This window comes from Cupressus sempervirens, chromosome 1 (genome assembly GCF_028749045.1).
Source record: "Cupressus sempervirens isolate cs-2001-9-10 chromosome 1, ASM2874904v1, whole genome shotgun sequence".
NCBI lineage: Eukaryota > Viridiplantae > Streptophyta > Pinopsida > Cupressales > Cupressaceae > Cupressus > Cupressus sempervirens.
In genome coordinates this window covers 793,450,738-793,474,015 of record NC_143118.1, presented here as the reverse complement: position 1 = coordinate 793,474,015, position 23,278 = coordinate 793,450,738, and the positions used below count along the sequence as shown (strand labels likewise).

Here is a 23,278-nt window from a genome sequence, read left to right as displayed (position 1 = left end):
CAAGTCAGATTTCAAATTAAAGTATGGTGACCTTATTGTGCTTCTCAGCCAGATCATGGGCATGGCTCAAGGTATGCAATTCTAGAACTAGATGTATTATTTTATTGATGAAATTGAAAATGGAAAGGGAAAATTTGTTTGGGCTAGAATCATAAGTGAAATTTTTTGAGTTGCAACTTAGGACAGTGCAAAATCAAAAGCAATTCTACATGGGTTCTTATCTTTTCTATTTGATTGTGAGTCTATATGAAAATCCTAGACTTAAGGCATTAGGAGTGAGTGGCAATGGGTCAGGGCCATGTTTGGTGCATGAGTGCTATCCATAGCTTCATTTACACAACAACAAAGATTATAAGATGTTTTATGATGCCTTTGCCATTAAGACGGTAAGAATATTACAAGGGACACCTGCTAGGAGGCTCTCAATAGAAGAAGAAGCAAAATTTAAGAAGTATGGGAGTTGGTTCATCTAATTTTCACAATTTACATATATTAGAGTAATAAGAAGTGCAGTTTGTCCCAAGGGACTTCCAAGGTACCCACCTGACAGGATAGTTTTGATGGAGTTGGCTAGGAAACTTGAGCATTGTGAAAAAATGATGAAACTTAAAGGTGAGATAGGGATTACCTTCTCATTTGGAATAGGCAATGATACTTGCCCTAATCTTGTTGCCTTTGCAGTTGCCGAGGAGTTAGAGTGGTATCATCTAGGATGGTATAGAGCAAGACAAGGATTTGATCCTAATGATCTTATCAAGGCATCTCACGTAAACACATTCAAACATATTTCTACTATAGAAGGTTTTTAGGCCAATGCACAAGATGACTTTCATGTGAGGAAGCTAGCTTTCTCAAGATTTTCCATGGGTATGATGAGAGAAATCAAATGGAGAGGCCTTGTTATTCCCGATCAGCTGAAAGATTATGAAAATGTGCTAAGAGAGGATTATGATACAATCGATGAAACAGAATTGGGTCCAGTGGATTGGGATGATATTAGGATCCTTCCTTAGATTTAGTTACAAGGACAGTTGATCTACACACTGAGTCATGGTACAATGAGAAGTTAAAACAATTACAAATTTCGAAGCTATGCCTTACTTATGAGAAGATGAAGCCTGAGGAAGAAGGTCCAGCGAAGTCAATCAGACAAAAAGGTGGGGGCAGTAGCCAACAACAAAGAGCAGTTAGGAGAAAGAAGAGAAATTTGGAGGTTGAGAAAAGTAAAGAACATTAGGAGCCTCTAGTAAAGAGACAGAATGCGACATTGTCAAGAGGGAGCATAATTGAGGCTAGGAGCCAAGGGGTTAATACGAGTGAAAAAAGGGTTGCGATAGAGCTGAGCTTTGATTTGGAATCTAGTAGTTATAGTGACAATACCGAATACTCTCCTCTCTCAGAGAACCAACACGGAGATGGTATGATAGTCACTACTGAAGAAGAGGATAGGCCAATTGATATTGAGGAAATAAGCCAAGTGCCTAAGGCCATTAGTGGTGCTTTTCTAGTCAAACTAAATCTAGATTTGGGGAGATGCACTGCACCACTATGGTTAACGAAAATGCTTATGCCAAGAGGCAAGGTGGTGACTGTCCGAACAACTAAAGATATTCAAGGGTTAGTGGAAAAGGAAGATAGTGAGAAACAGAAACAAATTGCAAATACAGTGGCAAAGGTAGTCAAGAACAATGATGATGGTCACCGAAAATTTTAGATTTCTATACCAAAGTTTAGCAAGGCAGTGGATGAGATTGTAGCCCAGGAGTATGAGATAGTAGAGCATAACCTGGGAAGAATCACGGATGACATGGAATGTAAGGAGATCCAGGAAGGCATGATTTCAATTAGAGAAAGGTTGAGTAAGGCAAACAAGAGGATTGTAAAGTTGGAGACCGAAAACATGTATTGGAGAGATTGCTAGCCTATCCAACAGTTTCATCAGGCAACCCTTCCTCAGGACACTGGGAACAACATAGAAGAGATATTGGCTTAGCTGTGTGAAACCAAAGATTCAAATAGTGATATAATTCAAGATGGGCAAAATTTCTTGCCTTCCTTTATCTTGACATTCAGGTCATTGGTGGCTATTAGAGATAAATTTAAAATATTTGAAGGAGATTGGAGGGATTTCCTTCTAGTCAAGGACTTAGCCATTCCCAGGCTACGGACATTTATTGGGCTACCAGAGAGATATTTGGAAAGAACCAAGTTGGTGGATGAAGGAGGAATGAGTACAATGGAGTCTTGGTATGTTGCCTTGACCATCAAATTGAGGATACTTGAAGAGATACAAAATGAGATTGCATAGCACAGCCCAAGCATTGACACTTCCATTTCAACCATGTTGGGCAACGTTGGGATTGCACTTGGTTTTGAATATATCAAAGAGGAGAATGTCAATGAGATAGAGTTTGGGTCGAGATTGGATGAGTTGGGGAAGGTTTCCATCAAGAAGAAGCATTTGGGCACCCTTGCCTCCCTCAATACCTTTATCAAATATGTGAAAGAGTGTGAGAAGGATCATGAGAAGAAACTACAAGCAGCGAGCAACATGATGGATTTAGTTGAGCTCAAGATGAAGCACATGCCTTGCTCTCCCATGAAGTCAATGACAGGCTAGCCAAGTTCATTTCCTTAGCTAAGAAGATGAAAGAAAAGGGTAGAATTATATTAGAGGATCATTTGATGTAAGCCAAGTGGCAAACTCTCCTTTCTTCTTGGGTAGGAGAGGTGTTTGATTCTGATTGGCTACCATTTTGGTGCCTTCTCATTGGTTGCCACTTTTCCTTTTTTTCATTGGTCCATTGATGAAGTGGCATCTTCTAATTGGCCAATGGGGTGGAAACCCTAATTAGGGTTTTTAGGATTTCATCTAGATCATTGATTTTGCCTCTTAATCTATACTGTTGATTTTTTTTGGCCCCTATATAGGGCCATTTGCTCTCATTTGTGATGGGTTGAAGAAATTGTTGCTTAAGATAATACCAAAATTGCTTATCTTATCATTGTTGTGACTTGCATGGTGATAAGAACACTTGATGTTATTGCATGGTTTCTACTTCCAATAATTAGAGTTAGATTTCATTGAAGTTGTTAAAGTAGATTTTGTTTCAAGGAAGTTGTTAAGTAAGAGTAAGAATAGATGGATAGTTGTATGGTGATATTAGTGGATGTTTGATAGGGATGCATAAACTAGGCCACTAGCATCCTAGTGGCTTGTTAGGAAGCCTTGCGTGGTAATCTAGTCTTTTTCCCTTGAATCATTGCATCTATGGAGGTAAAGCCGCTGGTAAGCTTTCATCAGATTTGATCCCCGTCCATTTGCTAATCTTTCCATTCATAGGAGTAGAATTAAAGCAGCAAGTAGTTTAGTAGTTGGAATTCATTCAAGAACAAAGTTAGAAAATTAGAGCATTATTGGTGGACATTCCCTCCCATCATCACCATCAATATCATTTGGTGCTAGTATACATTGCAAAGCTAAATTTCATCATCATCACAACAAAGTCCAACATCCTTGAATGAATTATGTAAGCCCGCCTACGTGATGAACCAGAAAATCACATTAATATAACTAAGTTAATATCCACAGGCGTAAGGAACCTTGGAGTTTTTATCATGTTCTTCATGAGTATTTACTTTTCAAGAGAGGGTTGAGTGTTTGATATTCCGTATCAAGTATTCAATTCCTATATGTTATGTAGTGGTACAAAACTCACATCAACAGGTTGGAATTAATTAAAGTACACAAAAAACCACATATTAAACTATAATACCCTCTTGGACGATTACATCGTATCTATAGAACTAAGACAATCATAAGACGTAAAAAGGCAATCTTTTCAATTAGACACCTTTACCATAGTAAACTATTAAATAACTAAGCAATGAACTAGCAACGATTAAATTATTGCGAGTTTAATAAACCAACTTCAGTGAACATTACGTTGAAGGTTCATCTAGGTCATCACTAGGATAAAAAATTCTAAGCTCAAATAACTAAAGTAAGTAGAAAACTCTTAGTAAACTGTCATTATTCGAAGTTTTCCTTTTAAATCTGCAAGACTTAGACAACTCTATTATTCTGACCATTTAAATTGTACCTATCAATCTACGTATTAACGAGGGAGGTTGAGTGTGTCAATTGTGATGGTGAAAGAGACAGATGACTGAAAATAGTCATGATGCCCCTTGTAATACCCTAATATGATAACATTTATCAATTGAATAAAATTGTGTGCCATTGACCGTGCATTTCAAATACTTGGTTAGTAAATTTAGTACATCAAAAACAAAAGTGTACCTTGATTTTGGGTATGACAATCACAATTTAATTTGACAATAGACTTTGGTATCAATTACCCACTCTGCAGTGAGTTCTTAATCCTGTTTTAAATTAAACACACTGTAAATTATAGTTTTTTAAAATCAACAGTAACTTCAGCAATGCCTTTGCAGTGTACTATATTTAACATTGTATTGCTAACAGCTATCATGATAGCCATATGAATTATAAATCATTTTTTTGAGCTGTCATTTACATTTATAATTTGAGAATTCAACTTTGTTAGCATCAACGTTTCAGATCTGTGATCCATCATCAAGATAAGAGAGTGCAGGATATGAGAAAACATAAGATGCAGACAAAGCCTTGCCTCCAAGCTAAAATAAAAGAAAGGGGTAAGAAAGACATGAAAAGTGAGTAGAGAAATTAAATCAAATAAAATAAAGAACAAAAAATAAACAAATAAAAGATAAAAGAATAGGTTTAGGGTTTAGTTTCTTTTTCTTTTGTTTGTTTATTTATTTTTCTTTATTTTGTTTGATTTAATTTCTCTCCTGGATTTTTGTGTCATTCTTGTCCCTTTCTTCTATCTTAGCTTGGAGGTGAGGCTTTCTCCACATCTTATGTTCTCTCATATCTTGCACTCTTATTCTCATGATGGATCGCAAAATGTGATCCAAAATGTTAGTTCTAAAAAAGATTCATACACAATCTAAACCAGAAACATATAAAAATAACTTTAATGGATTGTGGAAATCCAATGATATTAATTGACTTTGTTATCAACTACCAGACTTGGTGTCCTTAATCCTGTATTTAATCCAAGACACTTCCAATAAATTTTAGTTATTTTATTTCTACACATTTGTAGTATTGATATCAATTTGTCCCACCCTCCCAAAATTTAAGAAATTTTTTTGTCATCCTGAAATCGTGCATTTGTCCTGAGAAACACTGGTTTTTATAGATATGATACAACTGACAACATCATGTTACCTTCAATTTTCCCTCTTTGCAGGAAGAAATAACTGGAGCGTGGAAAAGATGTAGCACTCGTTTTAAGTTTTCTGCTGATTACTCAAGTGTAGTCAAATATCATTTAGAGCTTACCATGCAAGGCTATTCTGTATTAATCTACAGGTAAATTCTCTACCCCATAGATTTATCTCTCTAGCTTAACCCTTTGAAATTCAATGGTTCATGCTAAGAACTTATTTTACTTTTAGCTTTCTAGAAACCCATTAACTACTGAAATTTTACTGAAAGAACATTTCTCAAGTTACTAAAATATCCCTTCTATAACTTAATTCAATGTCTTAAGACCATTTGTAAGCAGGTAAAGCTATGATAAACAAAAAATTCTCCTCTGTTTGTTGTGCTATTCAGTTTAGAGAAAATAAAGTATTCATAGTAATTTACAAGTTTTCTTAATCTTACCCACTATAAGATGCACACTCTTGAGAATATGATGTTGCAGCGGTGATCATGATATGGTCGTGCCATTTATTGGAAGTCAATCATGGATAAGGTCATTAGGCTACAAAATAGTAAATGATTGGCGATCTTGGTTTGTGGATGGACAAGTTGCTGGGTAACTCTCAGATCTAACTATTAAGTTTTTTAATTTTCAATGTAAATATTATCACTATGTTGTATAATTACATAAAATCAGAACATTCATCATTTTTCATATTGACATGCATTTTATTTTCTCATTATAGTATTTATATTTAATCATTTCACAAAGGCCAGAGTAAGTGATGGTTGTTTTGTATTCTACACAGATACACAAGAGCCTATGACAGAAACCTGACCTTTACAACAATTAAGGTGAAAATTTTATTGTAGTTGATGGTATATCATTTCAAATTTTCGAGTGAAACTATGGGACGAAACCATGCAATAATCATAATTGTTTTTCTTTTAGAAGAAAATTACATCTATTTCCTTCATGCATACAAATCTGATAATAGATAAATCTTTGACAGGGAGCAGGTCACACAGCACCAGAATACAAGCCTAGGCAATCATTTGTGATGTTTGATCGATGGACATCCAGACAACTAATATAAGAACATTTTTATAAATTAGAGGTACCATGAGTAATGCACAAACAGATAGATATTTACCATATTCAAACTTGATGGAGCTCAAGTCAATTGAGGCAAAACGTATATTTTAAGCTTATATTCTATTCTGCCATGTCTATTTCTCTTTTCTTGTGGATTAAAATTGCCAGGTCCAAGCAATGTTATATAAATTAAGGCTGAATACACACACTTTCATAAATTGGTAAGAACATAAGATGACACTGAGAGGAAAGGTTACGCATGACCTTTTGCTTGGTTTCAGCTCTCTTCTTATTTTACAAATGTTCTGATGTTCAAGCCTGACCACATTAACTTTCTTTACCCATGAGCTATAAATTCCTTTTAGTATTTCACATATTTCCCTTAATGAATATCTGAGTATGAGATTGTATCTCCAACCAAATCCTTAATAGTGTTTCACTTTAGAGTTAATAATAGGACGTCCATAGGAATTTCAGTCTTATAAGTTTCCTTTCAGATTGCAGGTCTATTCCCCTATTAGATCACTGTTTGACTGCTACTTACCATGCTGTGCAAGTGAACAAACATATTCTTATCAATATTCAAATCAACATATTTGTCATATATATTAGGATCGAGCAATTCAACAACCAACTTATCTCTGAAGTGTTACATTAGCCATTACCTTCTTCAACCTCAATGGCATTAACCAGCATTCCTTTTGTGTTGATTTTGAACCATCCAATTTTATAATGGTATTCTAACATTAACTGAGATAGTGTTCTCATTTCTAGCATGCACTGATTATATTGGAAATATTAAGTAACATCTGCATTTGTACAGTTCTAAACAGAAGATGACAATGATATTATTGAGAGTTGATTTTAAGTGTGTTACAATATGGCTTTTATAATGCCTTTCAAGAATGAGTTACCAAACTGTCATCTTATGGGAATCAACTAATTATTTAATAACCATAAGAAATCACTAAAAACTATTAAGTCATTAAGGTGACTTTATTACCATAGACCCTAATATTCCAATAGATCAGGTCAAAACCATAGAAGCAAACCTCCATTATGCGTCCACCAGTTACATTCTTAAACATTAATCATGCCTTTCATGAAGTATTGATCATCATTCTGCACTACTATGGTAGTTGTCAATCTTAAGATTCTTAGAGATGGAGTCAGGTTGTTCTTCCTTATGGATGGAAACTCGTATCTTGTCACCATGAAGATATCCCAGCTCTACAATTACACGATTCAATATAATCCCTATATAAGATGTCTTACTGTGTTGGTGATGATGTAACAAGTTATGCCTAACCTGAAGATAAGTCTTTTTCTTTCTTACTACTTAGTTTTGATCTACTCGTTCCTTTTTATCCCTATGAATAAGCAGTTCCTACAGAAAACAAGATGAATGGGCTCATTCTTAGGAGGAATGGGACAGTGGGCACCCACTCAGGGCTGCAAATACACTTATATGAAACACAGATAACGAAATGAAAAGATTAGATGGATGGTGTGATTCCATTCTGCAGTAGGATTGACTCAAAAACTCAGACCACAAATATTCTCAAGAAAAATTCAAGACAAGTAGCAAATTGAAAGATAGGGAGAGCCTTCTTTGTTTCTTTAATATTATTCCCAAAAGAATGCTCGTCCTTGTGTTTTGTCTTATCTCCTTGATGTTATCACTTACAACAGTTCTATAAAGAGGAAGATGCTAACACGAGCTTCAGTAACTCCTAAAATCCCTCATCTGAATAAAAAATAATTTGCAGTGTTTACTTAAGAGAAACAATACACTATAGAATACCTAGTGTAAATTCAATAAATCACATTTATTACTCTGCTCTTGAGAAACCAAGTTGCTCTAGAAACTCCTTGCATCATTCTCTTCTAGCTTGAAAATGGTTGAGTTTCCAGCTTTTTCTTTGTTGGCCACTTGACATGCTATATATGATCATTTATTCTCCATGATACTAGTGTTGTTAGATTTGGAAGTCTTCTTGACTTGGACAGATATGATTGAAAGTTTTTTCATAATGTCCTTAGGCCAAACAGCCTATGGGATCCATGGATAGCAAGCAAACAGATAAGCATGCAAAGTCCAAAATAGAATAGCCCAAAACCATGTCAATCAGTCTCTTTTTCCTTCTGCATCTTGGATCCTTTGCTGTGTATTTTGGTCAGGAAATCCGCAACCCTGGTATCTTTTCTTCTTCAAATAGATTGCTCAAGGACTTCACATCTAGTGTCTCAACGTAATTGACCCAATTATCCTTATAGGATGAGCACACCATGATGTAATATCATTCTGTCTCCGCTGCTTCTTGAGTGCGATAGCAACGTCTTCTTTCTGCCTTCTCTTCTTTAGATATCATCTATCTTTTGGTTTTACAGCTAAGTTGATGCGAACTAGTTCTTATCTGAGTGATTTTCATTTTAGATTTTCATTCTATTTCCATTCATGATCATATATGCGATTAAAATGTTTGATGTAGTATGGAATCTATGGATTATAAATTTCTAAATTTTGTGTAGTTCGATTTATTGCAATAACTCTTATCTTTATTTCTCATTTCTTCTTAGGAAGCTCTTTCTAGTTCACAATTGAAACACTTATTCCTCTTAACATACATGATAGGCATAGAGAACATATATAGTAACACTGAAATTAAACTTATACTGAGATCCACTAGCAAGTCTATAACATATACCTTTTCATTCAACCTCGTCAATATGGTATGAGACCCTACTGTTGATGTGAGTTTTGTTCCACTATAATATATAGAATTGAATACTTAGTATTTTGAGATGAAAAACCAAATTGCAAACTCTCTCCTAAATAAGGATTCTCATATGCTAAACAGTGTAGATGAATCATGTGATCAAATGAGACAACCTTGAGGTTCCTTCTTATTGTGGACTTTCACTTAGTTTTATTATGTGATATGCTAGTTATCAAAATGGGACTTATGTTATTTATTCAAATGATATAAACTTGACTTTAACTTCTTCTCACCAATGACTTGCAAATGAAAAGGTTTGGAGCTAATCTAATTTAAAGAATGTAAGACAATTTTGATGATGAGTTGAGCCTCTAATCAATCCCAGCTTCATTATGTCAACTAGGCATAGGAGGGTGCTAGCTTCTAAGGGTGTGGGAATGGTTTTCGCATTGTCAATACTCATTCAAAAACCCTATGAAAATACCCTAAGAAGGCACAATCTAAATGAACATTTCCAATATAAGTTAAACACTTGCAATTTAGGTTGAGACTAAACTTGTATTATTACTTACAATCAACAAGCACCAAAAGGCATGGACACTAGTTCTACAACAAATCACCATTCAAGAATATCTTCCATCCATTGACTTATTTTCAACATGAAATGAAATCTAATCTAAGTGAAGAATTGAAGAAATCGTGCATACTCAAAAGCAACACAAATAATCCACCATGAAGATGAACAATGAATTGGTAAAATTAATTTAACAACATTATGAAAACAATTTCGACAAGTCTCCCTCCTCTACTTCTAATCTATTCTTAACCCCTCTACAGTTAATCTCATGAGTTACAAATGAGAAGGCCTTGATCTTTTATAGTTGTTCAATTACAATGAAGGGCTAAGATCAATTCAAGATCAAGGGCCAAGATTGGCCCATTGAAAACCCTAATTAGAGTTGTCATACTATCATCAAATTACATGAAGTCACCACCCTATGGCCCAATAAGAAAATTATAGTGCTTTTAAGATCTAATGAGAAAACAGATAAGGTAGAGGTACTAGATGTCTTCCACATGGACATTTGTCATAAGATGATTGTACATGTGTAACTAGAATTTTTCGATTAGTTGAAGACAAGTGGGCGGCATCCCAATATCCTTATCTCATAGACTTGGTCAATTCTTTTGTGATGAGGAAATATCTCTTGATACTCAACATTATCAAGCCTTAAATTGTAATGGTATACTCCCAAATTGTTTAATGTTCTCAAGTTTTCTCCATCCTTGTGAATTTTCTCATAGCCATAATTTTGAACTTGCTTGTACTTGCAAACTTGATGTCTCTTTTGATGCCTTGACCTTGATCTTCTTGAAGTCATGAAGTCTTTTATGTAGCTGGATCCTACAAAGTGAACTTCAATTTTGTAAGGGAATTCAACTATTGATAATTTTCTCTACCAATAGACTTGCAAATATGTTCTATCGGCTTGCTCTTTTCTCTTTGAACTCCATCTTGATCTCATTTTTTGTGTTTCACTCTCAATTTTGATCATCATCTTTCTTGTGTTATCAATGAAATCTTGTCATAGCCTCCTCTTACCTTCAACTCTTCCATCAATCTCTCCTTGCTAAACAAGACAACATCAATACTTGTCAAAAGCTTGGATTTCATACTTCTTCCTAAAATCACAATTTGATGCTAAAAAGTAAAATTTAAGAGGAAATCACTCTACTTATGCAATTCATTAAGTATTTTACCTTATTTTTAAGATGAAAGATAAAAAAACATATTTAAAATATGATCACATCAAGACAAAGTGGGAACCCAGTCAAAGGATTCAATCATAAAATTTTAAATCTACAAATTCAAATATGCAAGAACTTGATCTTTCTAGGCTTTCTTTGGCCTTGAAATAATTGAGTTTTACACTTTGAATCTGATTGAATTTAGGTGCTTCCTAAAGTTGGATGTCTTGTGTTGGCATAATTGCCTAAATGTCTAAGGATAGACCCATGAAATTACTGGTGTTTGCAATTATGACTTAGCTATCATTGATGTCAAGGTGAAGAAGGAACCTCAACCTGTATGAAGCCAAGAGCAGTGAGACACGTTGAGCACATATGTGCAACTCTAGTTCACAAAGGTGACCGAAAAAGGGAGAAGGGCAAGCCTAGAAGGGGCAATGAATAAGGACAACCACTTAGATAGAGTCATGCTAAGTGAGTAAGTACGTGAAAAATAATATTAAGTATGAAGGCAAAATGGTGCGACTAGTAATTATTGTCCTACATTTTGTCACCATAAAATGTAGGTAACAGTACGAAACTTTTTCAAATTAGTTTCACATTTCTCTGAGTTTAGTTTATTATTTAATTAGTTAGTATTGATCAACTAATCAATACCAATTGATATAATGGACTCTTTTACTAAAGGCTTTCGTCAAGTTTTTTCATTTTTCTGTTTGTTGAGCCTATGCTTGATTTTTGAGGCCTTCACCATCTTTTTCTTTGTTTTTGAGTGAGTGTTTGTTAGTTTTTAGTGCTTCAATCTTGCTCAAGTCATGGCTTTCGATTTCCCTTCGATTTGATCTAATCTAAAGCTTAATCGAAGTTGTCAGTCAAAAGATATAAATTAAAAATTTCATGTTATATTTTTAATTTAACATTCACTTTTTGAAAAATATAACTTAAATTCACTTTATGTTATGTTTTAAAGTTATTTTATCATTTAAACTTTCACTTAAAGTAACTATAGTGCACTTTATATTATATTTTTAAGTTGAGTTTATTTTTTAATTTTTTACTTAAGTGACTATATTAACTATATAGTTCAATTTAATTTTTAACATTTAAATCAAATGCTCTAGTTGAGTCTAATTTTTAAGTTGAGTCTAATCTAGAGCTTAATCGAAGTTGTCAGTCAAAAGATATAGAATTAATAATATCATGTTATATTTTTAATTTGACATTCACTTTTTGAAAAATATAACTTAAATTCACTTTATGTTGTGTTTTAAAGTTATTTTATCATTAAAACTTTCACTTAAAGTAACTATAGTGCACTTTGTATTATATTTAAGTTGACTTTGTTTTTTAATTTTTTACTTAAGTGACTATATTAATTATATAGTTCAATTTAATTTTTAACATTTAAATCAAATGCTCTAGTAAATATTACTTTTTAAATGATATTTACATGTTATATTATTTTTTGATGAATAGTCCTTTTCTATTAAGAAATAATATACTAAGCATACAATTCACAAAAAAGAATTAGGGGATACATGTTATATTACTAATATGATATGTAAATATAATTTATGTCTCACTTAAGTAATATTTTAATGAATTTAAATTGACATGTGCTTATTAAAATCAATTAAAATCATAAAAATAGATATTTTATGTCATTACATGTAAAATCCAACAAAAGTGGACCTTTTACATGTCATTGCATGTAAAAGTCATAAAAAAAGGCAAGTTTTATAACTTCAATATGCTATTGCATCTAAAATGTGAGCTCTCACTTAAAATATGCAATCACCCTAAAAAGGTGAGTTTTTAAGCTAAATGCATATTTTAAAACATGCATGCACCCCAAAAAGGTGTGTTTTGCACTATGGAGGGATCTTTAAAATATGCAATGACCATGAAAAGTTTTTGCATCTTAGCATGTTTTTAATATATGCATTGCACACTAAAAGGTTCGTTTTGAATGAAAGTTCATGTTTTTGCCCTCAAGAAACCTGTTTTTGGAAAAACACATGCAAAGAGCCTCCAAGAACCCTTTTTTGAAGATTGTGGCAGATTTACTTCATGGTTTTTCACGAAATCTTCTCTACTAGGGTCATTTTTTCTTAGCCATGGGTTTCAAGCAATAAAAATGGATTTATCTTGCTAAAAAATGTTATTTCAAACTCCTTCCAAGGGCACATTTTTGGAAAAATCTTCAAAAAATACCATTTTTGTCTCATGTTTCTGCCCAAAGAGGAATCGATTTTGACATTTTAAATATTTTTCATTGCATTGTGATACACATTTTCAACATTAGAAGCCAAAATATTTTTGTTTCATACCTTTTTTGAATCATGTTTTTGCTAAAAATGCCCAGAAAAATTGGGGTTTTAATCCACTTTTATGTGTTTTGAAGCCACTTTTTTACATTTGGATCCATATATTAGCATTTGGGAAAGTCATTTTGCATTCACAATTCTAAAATGACTCAAAAACATGCATTTTTTTACCACGTTTATGCAAAAATGGCCTATATTTTTGCATAAAAAAGTCATGTTTTTGTTCAAAAAACTCAAAAAATGGCATTTCCAGCCCATACCTTTGATCAAGAGGGGTCATTTTTTAGTTTTAATACATATTATTATTTTTGGAGACCATGTATTTGGCATTTTCACATCAAATTTGACCCTTCATTGGTCATTCATATTTGTTGAATGCAAGTATGAAAAAAGTCAAATTATTGTTTGAGAATTCGGATTTGGAGGAGAATTGGTCTTCAAAGTCTATGATTATTGCTATTTTGGCTCACAACCTCCAAGTAAGTGGACATTTTCAAACTTTCTCATCAATTGATGTTTATCTTGCTATTTCTATGCATATTGTGACTTGTTGTTGCACACAAGTGTTCACATATATGCCATGAAAAGTGCATTTTGTCTTGAAAAATGATGAAAACTCTCATTTTCAAACTTTTAGAATTTTTCCAAGTTCCAAATTCAAGTTTGCACTTGAAAGCAACTTTCTTATTGACATGTTTGAATTTAAGACCAAAGGCATGTGTTTGTTTTTCATTGTTTGCTTGCTTGCTTCTTTTCATATTTCTTCTTTTGGAAGAAATTGCATGTTCTTTCTCAAGAACTTGAGCATGTTTCACTACACTCCATCTTCCATTTCATGCAAGAGCATCATCACATTCCATTTCCTTCCATATGCACTTACACCTCCATGAGAAAATACATGTCATTTCACTTCATTGTCATTGCACATTTCATCTCATCCTTCATACACACTTACATGTAAGCTCATTCTCCATATGCATTCACATGTCATCTCATTTCTCGTTCCTTATTACATGTTGCATTTACATGTAATTTACTTTATGTGTAATGACATCCAGAGAACTCATTTTTTTACTAAAGGTCCCACTTTTAAAGTCAAAAGCTATCATTTACACACATTCCCATGTGCCAAGCACTTTACTTCAAAAAAAGAGAGATAAAGGTGTTAATGAAAATTTATTTTGAGTTTACATCCAGATATCATCAAGAAGATTTTCAAAGTATCACAAAATTCAAAATGTGTTAATCTACAAAGGAGAATTCACGACAACTTGAATGAGAAAAGCTTGATTACATCAAAATTTCAAATGACAATGACCAATTCATCAAAGAGAATCAATGACTATCAAAAGACATTACACCATGGTTATCAATTTGATTACAGTGGCACAAAATATAGAACCTCCTAATCATGTGATCGTCTGTGATAGCATCGCCAAGTACAAGGCCTTTCAAGACAATCCCTAGGATTGTTTCAATTCTCTTCCATCTTTCTTCTTCTTGTTTCATGTTTGTAATTGAAGAAGATGTTTTACATGAAAATGTGTAATTATATGTAATGTGAGTTGTATGTGTAGTTGCATGTACCCAATAATTTCTCTTTTAGTTAGACCATGTCAAAGTTCATTGAGTTACTCCTACTTTTTCCTCCATCTTTTTCTCAACTCCTGTACCTATATAAAGGAGTTCCCTCTCATTGTAAAAATAATCCTTTGTTGTATGCAAGAAAGATCTGCCACATTTGTGGAAGCATAACTTTGATTGTGTAGTACAAATTTGGGAAAAAGTGAATGAAAGTAGTAATTAAATTCAAAACTTTAACTATAAGCAATTGTGATAGAGCAAATTAGAAGCTTTGACTATAATTTTTGCTTATTGTCTTTGATTCATGTTATTATTGTGTGTTCAATAAAAGAGCATAGTAATTTAAGAATCAATCAGAGTCGAAGCTTTGACTATAGCTTGTATTACCATCTCAAATTCATCAAAAAATAGTTAGAATTTCCTACTTTTGAAAGTCTTTGTGCCCTAATGGTAGAAGTTATTCTTTTTTGTGCTCTAATGGTAGAAGTTATTCTTATATTAGAATAAGTTAAACAATACTTAGAGCCAAATTGGTACACTTTCAACTAGCCTTTGAGTTAGTGTTGATTTATCAGTATCACCATTTACAACTTTAAATAGAAGTTTAGTTTGAGATTTCATCTTGTCCATTACTTGCTCCACGTGTAAGGGTATGTGCAGGATCATGGTGTGCCAAAAAGTGGCGATCTGAAAAATATGTAGTTCTGAAATGCCTCAAAGAATTTCAAAATCTATTCTCAATTTTTTCCCACCCATCCTGATACTAAATGAAAACAATTAATACCTTTATAATTCCTACTATATCTTTCAATACCAACCTTATATGGTCATCTTTAAAACATCCCGAAAATGTGTGTTTGGCATGTTCTTATGTGTTTTTTACTTCAAGCATGTAGCTGACGACTTTTTTTTAACCAAAATTTGATGTAATGAAAAGGGTTTCTTAAGAATGTTCCTAGCTTTTCATAAATTTAAGTTTTGTCAAATTACAAGTTCAATAAGTAATTATTACTTATTTTCTAATGGAGTTAGCTACAAAGTGTTGATTGACATACTGGTTGAAAAATAGCTATAACTTTCAAACCGTATAAGATTTGTGAAATCCAAAAGATGTGTCACATTCTATGCTTTGACTAGTATAAGAAAAAAAAAAAAAAACTTAATTTTGATTTTTTTTGAACTAGTTAAGGTGGTCAAACATGGGAGTTTTTTAATTCTGAAAATAGTATAGTAGAAAATTCATAATTAATTATTTATTTGGAATAAAAATTGCCAAAAATATGCGTCACATCCAAGCATGAGTCTACTTTTTATATCTAAAATTATATTTAAAAAATATTATCATTTGATTATGATTAAGGTGGTCAGACATACACCTACTTTTTATTTTTTCCCTAAAATTTTTGTAGTACTACATTAAAATCCAAACTTTTGACCAATCAAATAATTTTTTCTCCAGATAAGGCCTTGTAGTTTAGAAACTAGATTCAATTTTCTACAGATTATTTTCTTACAACTTTTTGATATAAAGTCCATAACCACTTTAAAATTATGTGTCAAGTTGACATAACCCTGATTTGCTGGTTTTTCACTGCCACTTAAGGCCATAGTTTGGTACACCATGATCCTGCACATACCCGTAAGTGGATTCTTTCCTAAAAGCTAAGAGGATAGAATATTGGTAACACCCCTTACAAAATCTCTCAACTTCTTGCTTACCTTGAGCTGATCTAAGGAATGATGAGAAGGGGAATTCTTCCTTTTAAGATAGGAGAGACTTTCTCTCACACGCTATGGATGGTCATTCTATTTTACAACAGGATTTTACCCAAAATTGTCAGTTGTAAAATATCCACCCAATAGTAATCATGTAGGATGGTTAGGCTAAGTCAACAAGAGGAAGCAAGTAGCAAGATACCCGTGACTACTAGGTCATGAAGCAGGTAGAATGCACTCATCGTTAAATTTAATGGTGGTGGTGTTGTCACATTGAGGACAGACAAAAGAGTTCAAATTTAAATTTCTTCTAGTGGAGAAGGCCATCATGGTCACAAAAAATCTGTGACTTTTGTTCATACACACTACATCTAAAAGGAACAATGCATGATAATAATAGGAGAACAAGCTAGGTATAGGCTTGAGAATTCAAATTTTGAATTTGCAAGTTAGAGTTTCAAAGTAGAACACCCAAAGACTATATAAGAGAACATTTCTTTAAGGAAAAACATCAAATTGCAGAGTGAATAGAAAGAGAGCCACAAAGTTGAGCTAAATAAAATCTCAAAGTGAGAAGTGTGACATTGAGAAGTCATGAACAAAGTGTGAAGAGTTGTGTTTGAGGAGAAGCTAGTGTTCCCAATCAACACAAGTGATGAAGCATGTAGTAGCCAATAGAGGCAAGCACATATGCGATCATGTTTGAGTTGTAGAGTGGAGAGAGAGAAGAGAAAAGTTGCAAAAAAGTCCAAGGAGCATCAAGGAGATCTATACTCAAGCTAAGTGAAGTAGCTATTCTTATTAGATCATTCTATCTAGTGTTTTCTAATCACTATAACAACAAATCATATTGAGGGTGGACCCTAACGAGTTCTTTGTATTAAATCCCTAATAGGGTGGCACATCAGTTTGTGTTCAAAAGTCCTTTAACCAAGTTGCTCTTAACTGGGCAAGACTTTCATAGGTCTTACCCAAAATCCCTTAACTGGGTGGTACCTAATAGTGTCTTTGTAATCTTTTCGCAAATATAAGCTCTTAACTAGGTGCACTTCAGGAGAGTTAATGCTTTGTAAGGATTGCCTCACAGACTGTGGTTTTTACCCTAGCTAGGTCTCCACAAGATAAATACTATGTTATGTGATGCTATTATTGTCTTTAATAGTTTTTCTTAATCTTGACCAATTTAGTTATAGCTAGCATTAACCTATAGACTGATGTGAAGATAGATAGATGTTGAAAACTTGAAGTTATCTAGAATATATTGATTCACGTCCCCCCTCCCCCCACACACACACCCCCATTATATTGACCTATTAGTGGACCAATATTTGGTGTAAGAGCCTAGGTCCTCAAATGGAAAGAGTTTAACAACTCGAGGAGAAAGATCAAGATGTTGAAAAGAGAAGCACCAAAGTTTTCAAAAATTGCATCTAATGGAGTAGAAAAATAAAGTTGCATCTAAGAACTCTTTGAGATGCATATTGGAGTCATATGGAGACCAAATATGTAGAACATGTTGCTCCACTCAGTGTAGACTAGATAAAGGACAAAGAGACTCACACAACCACAATGGATGCGCTAGCAAGCACTCTATCCTATGTCGAATACAAAGATGTAGAGGAATTGGAGATGCCATATGAGAAGTGGGAAAATCTTAAGATTGTTTATGGAGGTGAAACACATGTTGAGAAGGCTAAAGACGATATCCTAAGAGGAAAAAATGACGAGATGAGGATGCAGGAAGAAGAAGACATTGAAACCTATGGCAAAAAGGTGAAGGATGTGATTTTATCCATCAAAGCATCCTAAGAGACATTGCATGAGGAAGATGTAGAAAACAAGATACTGAGAATCTTGCTACCCAAGTATGTCATAAGGGTCTCAACCATTTAGGAACTGAGATCAATAGAGAAAATGGAGGTATCTATTGATGCCTTGATAAGAAAGCTCATTACATTTGAGCTAAGAAATAGTGACAATAGTCAACCTAAGGTTGAAGCTACATTCAAAGACTCATTTACATATTTTGCAATACAAAGAGGAAAAGAGGAAGAAAACACTTCCAAATAGAGAAAATACCTAGAGAATCTCTATGCTAAAGAAGTTGAACAAGAAGAGTTGGAGGCTCTATTCTCAAAAAAAATGATAAGAAGAAAAGGAAAATACAAAGGCAAGCTTCCATTGAAATGCTTTAATTATAAAAAGGTAGGACACTATGCTGCTAGATGTCTAGAGCCAAGCAAGAAGGAGAACAACAATATGCCCAATATCCAAGTGAAAGGAGAAGAATCGATGCTACATTGTTGAAAGAGGGTGTGACTGATGAAGATTCAACCAGTATAGATGAAAAAGATGAGGATGAGATATCCTTTGTCCCTATAATGGAATAAAGGGTGGAGAGAGACTTGATAACAAGCACCAGTAGCAAGAACTAGATAATCGATAACAATTTCTCTCACCACATGTCTAGTGACAGTAGAAAATTACATAAGGTGGAGACCAATGATGGATGAATAGTGAATTTTGGTAAAAACTCACCATGCACAATAATAGGTAAGGGTATTGTGGCCCTAAGTGAATCCACTAACTATGAAGATGTATATCTAGTGGAAGGTCTCATTTATAACTTATTGAGTACAACTTAGTTAATAGATAAAGGTTATAAGTTTGAGTTTAACAAAGGGTCTTGTAAAATCTTTGACAAGATAGGTAAACTACTAGCTACAAGAGATTGAAGGAGAGGTAACCTCTTCTACCTCAACATTTCTAAGAATAATTGTAAGGTAACTAAGAATGGAAGTAGTTGGTTATGGCATAGAAGGCTTTGACTTGTAAATTTTGATACCATTATGATGCAAGGATGAGGTGGTGATACTTGTTTCTTATTACAAGAACACTATCACTAGGCTTCTTTCAAGTCATCCGAACCTTCCAAGAAAATTTCTTTCAGTCCCTTAGGACTCTTCCAAGGTTAGAGACTAGGTGATTGGCCTTTCCTCATGCCACACTCACCTCTTCTAAATATCTCTACCTATACCTTCACCAAACCCAAACAACTATCTTAGACCTACACAATACCCAACACCTCCACTACCTTAGACCCTCATGGATATTTCACAACACCTTTCCCCAATATAAGCTTTTAAAAGACTTAACTCATTTCGAACTCATTGAAAAGACTTAACCTTTCCACAACTAAGCATTGACAACTAAGAACACACCTTATCCAACATTCTAGATGAGTGAATAAGATTAGGAGGTTGTAAACACCATGTGCTTAATTAGTGTGCTAACTCTTGTGTTGTAGATAACATGTGCATAAAAGAGATGCAAACTCCTATGTTGTAGACACCTTGTGCATAAAAGAGGTGCGAACTCTTTTGTTGTCAATATGACAACTCACAAGAGTACGCATACTCCTAGGTGGCTAATAAATAAATAATAAAAAATATGCATTAACCTAAGTAAACTTAAGTAAGTGTAAATAGTGAATAGGTATCTATACCAACACCCCCCCTTAAGTGCAACTCAGGGGAATGCCCTTAAGCTTATGAAAACTAGGATGAAAATGCATAATGGGTCCCAGCTACTGGGCCATGTTAAGTACCCATGTACAAATGAAGATGCAAATCTCTCATAAAGTGGGGAAAGAGTAAAAACCTCATGGGAAAAACCCTCCCCCAAAAAGAGAGATGAAAATGGATGCATGGAGGATGGATGGAGTAATCAAGACCCCCCCATTACGACATACATGTAGTATATACAAGAGAGAAAAAGAGAAGGACAAAACCTCTTAAGAGGAAAAAGTCTCCCCCAATAAGGAAGAAGAAGGAGATGAGGTAGTCCTCCACCCCTCCCCCCCCCCTAAAAGTAGTGTGTTGATCAGTGAGAAATGCTCCAACATAGAAGCTAATCCATGAGCTCTGTATGACATTCCTCCCCTTTGGAAGAAACAAAGGCAAGGGTACCTGTGAGATACGTCCCCTATATGGAGAAGGAATCTCTATGCTAACTGGTGTCGCTGAAACCTGTTCAAAGTTCCTTGTGTCGATATTGATTATGGCTTCCTCCAAAACTACTAAAGAGAAGTGCAGATCGAACAAGGATTGATGTTGACCCTGTCTCAGGAAACTAGTCAACACTCTTCTCAAATGTGAAAGAGACCTCCTACAGATGTTGTACATAATAATCCACAATCATGCCAACCTAGAAGGATTGATCATGTAGAGCATGGACTTGAGGGTTAGAGTGGACCCTCACAACAACTGTAGAAGAATCATCCTTAGCAAAGAGAAGTGATAAATCATCATAAAAGTCTCCCATATTTGCTATGTCGGGCTCCAAGAACAAAGCTAAAATGTCTAATAAGAAGTCATCACCTAGAAGATGATGTTTACCCTGCAGTGCTAAATTACATGAATCTATCACTGCAGCAAAATAAGAAGTATCCACCTCAAAAAGAAGATGAATTTCATCAATAATGTCTCCCATATCTTCAATGTGAGACTCCATGAACAAGTTTGCAAGGGTGGGAAGGAAGTCTTAACATGAAGGTAATGTAGGAGGACATAATTGGTCCTGCTGCACTGAATTCAAAGCATCCATGGTTGTAACAACAACATGAGTTGGAGGTGTGATCTCATCTAGAGTTGAAGAAACCATAGCTGGAGTGACTAGATATAGAATGTTCTCTGGAGATGGAGGATCACATGGATCTCCATATGCTTCCCAAATAGACAACCAAATATCATGAGGAAAATGTGCCAATCTAAGAGGACCAAAAGATTCCTTACTCATACTTTTACGCAGAAATTGATTAAGGTTGATAATATCTATCCAATTAAAATGTGGTGGTATTGAATAGAGATAATGAAGCAATTTTGGATGGTCTCTTAGATGATCAATGATTAAAGTACTCCATTTGTGATAGTTCCTTGTTGTCAATTGTGGTCTAATACCAAACTGAAAAATCTGACAAGACTCCATGAGATCAATCAATGAACCTCCAAGAAATCAAGATAAATCAAAGAACCGCCCCCTAATGAATGATTTAGGCACTTGGTAGCCACTTGCCAATTTAGGGCCTATTTCAAAAAGCAATATTTATGTCTACAGAACCTATAATATGATTATAGCTCTAGAAAATAGGCAAAAAAATGCACTTTCAAAAAAAAATGAAACCTGATTTGGAGTCTAGATGAGCATATATGGAGCATTTTAAATGGCAAAATTTGGGATTAGCGAGTTGCAGAAAAATTTAGAAATAGAGATGTCAAACCACCTACACCAATGTGTAGATCACGAAATCCTACCCCAAAACAAAAAAAATTGCTCACAAAAAGGAGTCTGTATGAGGAAGATATCACTGTTTGAAAATCACTATTGTTGTTATTTTGTTTGAATTGCTGTTGCACCTCCAAAAATGAAATAGCTCTAGATTTTGCCTCAAATGTCCGATTTGAGTGAAACAAAATATGATTTGGGGGTTTTTGGACCTTTTGAAAGTGATGCCAATATCTGATTTGCATCAGCAAGCACCAATCTTCACCTACAAAAAATCTCTCCTATGGCCTATGGCCAATTTTTTTTTGAAAAATAATGTAGATCCGAAAAAAAAAAGTAGAGATGCAAATGAAAAAAATGTAGATCTGAAAATTAAATGTATAGATCTGAAATGATTATACCAATGCTGCAAATTGGTCCTTCGGGTGCTGGTTTGCAAAAAAAAAATTGCCTCACAATCAACTTTGGCTGAAGATAGCTAAATTTATAGCCGATTTTCACCGAATCAGCATTCTAGATGCAATGGCAAGGTCAGATCTAGCTCTAGAAACTCCCAATGATAGTGATACTCCAGATTCAGGTTGCAGTGCTGAAGCAACAATGGTCTCGAATGACTATGTGATGAGAAGATCTCCAAGAGCTCTAATACCATGTAAGAATTTTCGTAACGAAAAAATTCACCCAAGATTATAGAACTCAAACACAAGCACAACTGTAGACCAAAAATAGATATGATCAATTAATCAAAGTATGGCCTAAGACATTGCTCTGTTCAGTATGTGATTACGTAATATGCAAACACACTAGGAGTGCCTGTATATAAAGGCCTCTCGGGAAGCACCTAGAATGTCTCTAGAAAGAACTAGGAGATAATATAAGCATTGACAACTAAACACACACCTTATCCAACATTCTAGATGAGTGGATAAGATTAGAAGGTTGTAGACACCATGTGCTTAATTGGTGTGCTAACTCCTATGTTATAGATACCATGTTCATAAAAGAGATGCGAACTCTTGTGTTGTAGACACCTTGTTCATAAAAGAGGTACAAACTCATGTGTTGTCGACATGACAACTCAAGAGAGTACACATACTCCTAGGTGGCTAATAAATAAATAATAATAAAATGCATTAACCTAAGTAAACTTAAGTAAGTGTAAATAGTGAATATGTATTTACACCAACAATGGTTAACATTTCATGTTGTCTATGCTTCTCTTTCACTGTGTAGCTTGGTTAATGGCTTAGTTTGTTCTTTCATCGAGTTTCATATTATCTCATTGCATTATTTTGTACGTCATTTTGGTAGACTATGAAATAGCTAAAGATTTTGTTATTTCTTCCATTGTCATTATGGATTGTACCAACTAGTAGATCTCAAAGCTTCGTCATCAATAGTTGTGTTTTAATCATTCACTGGGAGATTTTTGCACCATTTGGGTCATCCATTTCAAATACAAAGATCTACATTAACGGTCCACCACTTTTTGGGGTAGATTTGATATATTCCATGTAGGTCAACTCTTGATTTAGATCTTTGC

The 23,278-nt window shown here is 34.2% G+C and overlaps 1 protein-coding gene across 1 annotated transcript in view; it reads left to right on the top strand.

Moving 5' to 3' along the window:
- LOC149580258 (serine carboxypeptidase 1-like) overlaps positions 1 to 6,574 on the top strand; it is a 54,216-nt gene extending 47,642 nt beyond the window's left edge. The window contains exons 11-14 of the mRNA XM_089813420.1: positions 5,304 to 5,425; positions 5,763 to 5,876; positions 6,070 to 6,115; positions 6,274 to 6,574. Coding sequence (XP_089669546.1) covers positions 5,304 to 5,425; positions 5,763 to 5,876; positions 6,070 to 6,115; positions 6,274 to 6,357 — 366 coding nt within the window. The 3' untranslated portion in view covers positions 6,358 to 6,574. The remainder of the gene's footprint in view (positions 1 to 5,303; positions 5,426 to 5,762; positions 5,877 to 6,069; positions 6,116 to 6,273) is intronic.
- The last annotated feature ends 16,704 nt before the right edge of the window (positions 6,575 to 23,278 follow it).